At 54.6% G+C, this 4,689-nt stretch overlaps 1 protein-coding gene across 1 annotated transcript; it reads left to right on the top strand.

Moving 5' to 3' along the window:
• Positions 1 to 379: 379 nt before the first annotated feature.
• clcA (putative C6 finger domain protein) lies at positions 380 to 4,384 on the top strand (the record flags this gene model as incomplete). The annotated part of the gene is made up of 7 exons (XM_025578947.1): positions 380 to 946; positions 1,028 to 1,140; positions 1,216 to 2,676; positions 2,735 to 2,815; positions 2,879 to 3,081; positions 3,138 to 3,675; positions 3,742 to 4,384. The coding sequence occupies 7 exons, from the start codon at positions 380 to 382 to the stop codon at positions 3,962 to 3,964; spliced, it is 3,186 nt and encodes a 1,061-aa protein (XP_025426024.1). The 3' UTR covers positions 3,965 to 4,384.
• Positions 4,385 to 4,689: the final 305 nt, after the last annotated feature.

Raw genomic sequence — 4,689 nt, 5'->3', positions numbered from 1 at the left:
GGTGTTCAAGCAACACAGAGGGATCTGAGGCGTTGAGGTCCACTACTGAGCTATTCAGCTCGCAGCGAAGAACTCCCCAGTCGTCTTCACTAATACCTCGATCTTTAGCCGAGGCGCAACTGAACTGGGCTCCGGGACTACTCGAGTGTCCGTCCCAGTCCACCAACTGCTTGACCGCACATCAACAGCATTCGTGCTCGCGGGAATCCGCGACAATGTCCTCCTGATTTGCATGGCCTACCTTTTGAGTTGATTATTGGCTGCTTCATTTGCAAACAGCCAGACGCTCCGGGCCTAGCGCGCAAGTCTCTGTTGAGCAGACACCCAACGTACGCCGCTGCATTCGACTGCCTGTCGCAAGGTGCGACGACTCGCTTCAATGCATCGCATACCGCACCCCGATGGATCGCATGGTCTGCCTAGCACGTCCGGTGGGTTTGACCAGCCATGGCGTCCTCCCTACACGCCCGCTTTCGAAACCCACCCGGCGGACCAGCGGCGCACATCCAGCGCACCACAGCCCCCGCTGCACCCGCACGCGTATTCGGTCATGCCAAACCGCGAGCTGCCACAGCTCCCCCCCGACGGGCCCTATGCTCGGCAAAGTAGTCTACCTGGACCCCCAACCCATACCCCTCCAGAGACCCATCCGCCACCCCCTCCACCGCACCCTGCTTTTCGACCAACGATAAACGGTACGTCGCATGAGCCAACACCTCATTCCGCTCCCCCGGAGTATCGACCCCCAGTCGCGCGAATGTCCTTCCCTCCGCCAGATACCCCCGGTGTTGTCGGTGATGCCCCCCCGCCTTCGCAGGCACTACCCCCAGCCCAGTACACGCCCCCGGTGCCGCATCTCTCGCAAACTCCTACACCTTATGACTCGGCTTTCTATCCGAATCAGGGGTTTGGAATGCGCCATCGCAAGGCCGCTCGGGCTCAACAGGTAATTTGACGTCTTTTCCTGAACCCGTGGCCGCGAAGAGGAGTGTGTCGACTGACTTGCTTAATGTCGCTATCTTTCAAGGCATGCGATCAATGTCGAGCAAGGAAAGCCAAGTGCGACGAAGGTCGCCCAGCGTGCAGTCACTGCAAAGAAAACAATCTGATATGTGTTTACAAAGAAGTTCCTCCTCATAAGTTTGTGTCCCCATCCGTTTGGCTTGCCTCTCGGCCATCTGGGTTTCCATGAGTCGCATGCTGACCGACCCCAAGACAAGAAAAGGCGACCCAACAGATCTTGGATCGCTTACAACAGTTCGAGGATGCAGTTACGGAGAGAATTGGACATCTGTTATCAATGCAAGTAGAGCATGGTAATCAGATCACCTCTCTCCTACAAGGGACCGGACTCCCAGAAACGAAGACTGTACAGGCTGCCGAAACGCAGAAACAATCTTTCAGCCGACTGTCCAAACCGGACATTGCAGATCTTCTCCAGAAGACCGAGACCAAAGACGAAGCAATATCCAATTTTGTGAATCGGGAGCTGGAAAAGGCTGCCGAAGGAGAACCACAGATGCTAGTCACCGGCGAAGATGGCGAGCTTTCCATCCCAGTGGAACATACAACGGCGGCCCACAAACTGCTCATGTGGCCATCAATCAAAGCCCTTCTTGCGCCCAGAGAGTACGATGAAGATTATGTGATGAGGCTTGAAGAAGAGCGCGGACTGATCTCTGTTTACGGGCGGGGTGAAGGCCAAACCGACAGCGAGGAGCTAACCGCGTCCTCCGCACCGAACGGAAATTCGACGCGAGAGCATGCCTACACCAACGATGCCGCCGCCGCCGCTGCTGCATTCTGGCCTCCTGTGACCCACCAGAATGGTACCCCCGCCAGAATCAGGCCCGAACCCTTGGATGAGAATGGGTACTTTATTACCGATGCGGAGACCGTTCGCCGACTCTATGCAAGCTACCTGGACCACATACACAAACTTCACCCGTTTCTCAATCAAACGGAACTGGAAGAACGGCTAGAGATCTTTATCGAACGGTATTGTCCTCCGTCCACTGCACCTGCTGCGCCCATTCTCAATGGCAACGGAAATGGCACCGGCGACTTCCCGCGGAGCGCAAAGCGAAAGCGATCCTGCGAGACTCTTCACGGCGCGGGCTGCGATGTTCAATCGCCCAGCTCCATCACGCTGGAGCGTCTCGGCTGCCGGCGCGTTGAGAAGACTTTGAAGAACGCGATCAATCTACTAGTCCTTGCGCTGGGGAGCATCTGTGCAGCTAAGCCTCCTCTTCCTGGGCCGGTTACCGAGATTCCCCGCGATTTCCGAGAGGAATCCATCCCCGGGCCCACCTCGCGAAATATGCTCTCCCGCGCGGATTCCGCGTCGGCCGCGCAAGGACCGCATCCACCGCAAGGCAGCTTTCACTCTCAACCAGATGGCCAATCGTTTTCCTCGATGGACAATCGCCGCGCATCTTCAGATCGCACGGTCCATTCGCATAATCGACGCAGATTACGCAACATGGATGTCATTCCAGGCTTGGCGTACTATGCGTATGCGACCCAGATCTTGGGCAGCCTGCAAGGTGCGAATAGCCTCGATCATGTTCAAGCCGCCTTACTTGCAGGGTTATACGCCGGACAGTTGGCGCACCCGTTTCAAAGCCACGGCTGGATATACCAAGCAGCGAGAGCTTGTCAAGTGCTGGTGCGAACGTAGGTCTCAATCCATCCGGGTCAGGTGTATGTATATGTCTGACCTCAAGTGAAATAGGAAACGATATGAACAGTATGTTGACGGTCCTCTCAAAGACTCGATTGACTTTGCATATTGGACCTGTTTGCAATTGGAAAGGTGCAGTTCCAGTCCGTGTCATCCAGCAGATCCCTCAAGAAACTAATCTATGATTTCAACCAGCGATATTCTCGCGGAGCTTGATCTCCCCGCCAGCGGCATCTCTCGCTCAGAAGGACGGATTTCCCTGCCAAAGGGGAAATATACTTTGACTCTGCCGAACGAGATCTCCGCCCCGAGTACGATGATGATGTTCTTCTATTCCGCGCAGATTCACCTCCGGAAGGTTCTCAATCGCGTCCATACGGATCTGTACAAAGTCGAAAGTGAGTTGAACCACGGATGTCGAGGCTTCGAACCATCGTGGCTAATACTCACTCAGGGAAAGGCGAATCACGCTGGTCTTCTCATGTTCAAGAAATCCTGAGCATGAATCTGGAACTCTGGAGAAGCAGTTTGCCTGAGGTCATGCGCTGGAAAGACACGGACCCCCCGTCAAAAGACATCAATGTGGCGCGCATGCGTGCCAAGTACTACGGTGCCCGGTATATCATTCATCGGCCACTCCTCTTCCATGCTCTGCATTTTGCCAACGACACTGGACGCTCGGCGTCCGTTAGCTCCCCCACTGAATCCGCGATATCTGGCTCCAAGTCCCAACAAGTCTCTCCATCTGTGACACACAGCCAACGCGCAATCGAAATGGCACGCTTGGCCAGTGATGCCGGTCCGACCAGCCGGAGCGCACCCACCCCTACCCCGGGGGGTGGGGCCTGGGCATCCTATGCATATCGGGATCTTCAGCCCAAGATGCGTAGAGCGTGCAAGGTATGCATCGACTCAGCTATACTGAGTACCGAAGCCTTTGACGGAATCGAGGGCCGCCCTGTTGTGACCAATATCTTCGGCACAGCCCACGCGTAAGTGACCTCCCCTCCCCTCTCCCTCTGCTGATAACCGTACTGACGGATCGTTTCCTTTGTTAGTCAATTTGGTAATATGCTAGTGCTGTCGGCCACATATATGTCGAGTCTATCCGAGCTCGTTGACCGGACTGACCTGGAGCGACTGATGAAGCGAACGATTCGATTTCTTCTCCAGAGTCGCGAAATCTCGCCCAGTCTACGCGCGGATGCCAAGATCCTGAGCGAAATTTACGAGAAGATCTTTGGGGATAACATTGAAGCCCTTATGCATTGCGTCATTTGATCATGTTTGACCTATGAACACGGGGATCGCTGGCCCTGGCGCCATGGAGAAAACACCCTTCACGAGGCCTTGGCCTGTTGTCTAACCAGTGCAAAAATGAACGATAGTGCAGGATTCCTGCCCTCGTTTTCACCTGACTCCTTCCTACACATCCTTTCTCTCTCTCTCTCTCTCTCTCTCTCTCTCTCTCTCAGGTTCTTGCTAGGTGAGGAAATCCCAATAACACGGGTTCTGGTTTGGCTTTGATGTTTTTGGAACATATTGGCGGTATAGGGATCATGTACGGCAGCTTTCTAGATGCCCTCTGTTTACTTGTTCTGTTTGATGGATGCCTCAGCGATCGGCATCGGATCGATGCAGAGCGGGACGGCCGCGAGGCTTGTTGTCGGGGGTTAGTGTCACTTGTTCTTTTATGGTGTTTGGTCTAGGCCTTTTGTTTGTAGGCCCTGCTTCTGGGAGTTGATGTGGCATTGACTGTCTTGGGCTCCCCAGTCGGACGGTGAAATGGGAGGTATATCTGCTTGCATTTTCAGCGCATTAAGGGTGAAGACGACGCACATTACAATGCCTGCTTTCTATCTTATCTGTTGCTCTTCTTTGGCGTTTTCAATTGGGCGGCGGGCCATACAAAGCATATTGATCTTCGGCTGGGGGACGGTCTGTTGACGGACTGGGGAGGGAGTGCCTTCATCTTCTGTGTTGGTCTGGAACACCTTGCCTCTTTT

The sequence above is a fragment of the Aspergillus saccharolyticus genome (assembly GCF_003184585.1).
Source record: "Aspergillus saccharolyticus JOP 1030-1 unplaced genomic scaffold BP01scaffold_96, whole genome shotgun sequence".
Classification (NCBI taxonomy): domain Eukaryota; kingdom Fungi; phylum Ascomycota; class Eurotiomycetes; order Eurotiales; family Aspergillaceae; genus Aspergillus; species Aspergillus saccharolyticus.
Note: the sequence above shows the minus strand (reverse complement) of the source record. Positions and strands in the feature narration are given on the sequence as shown.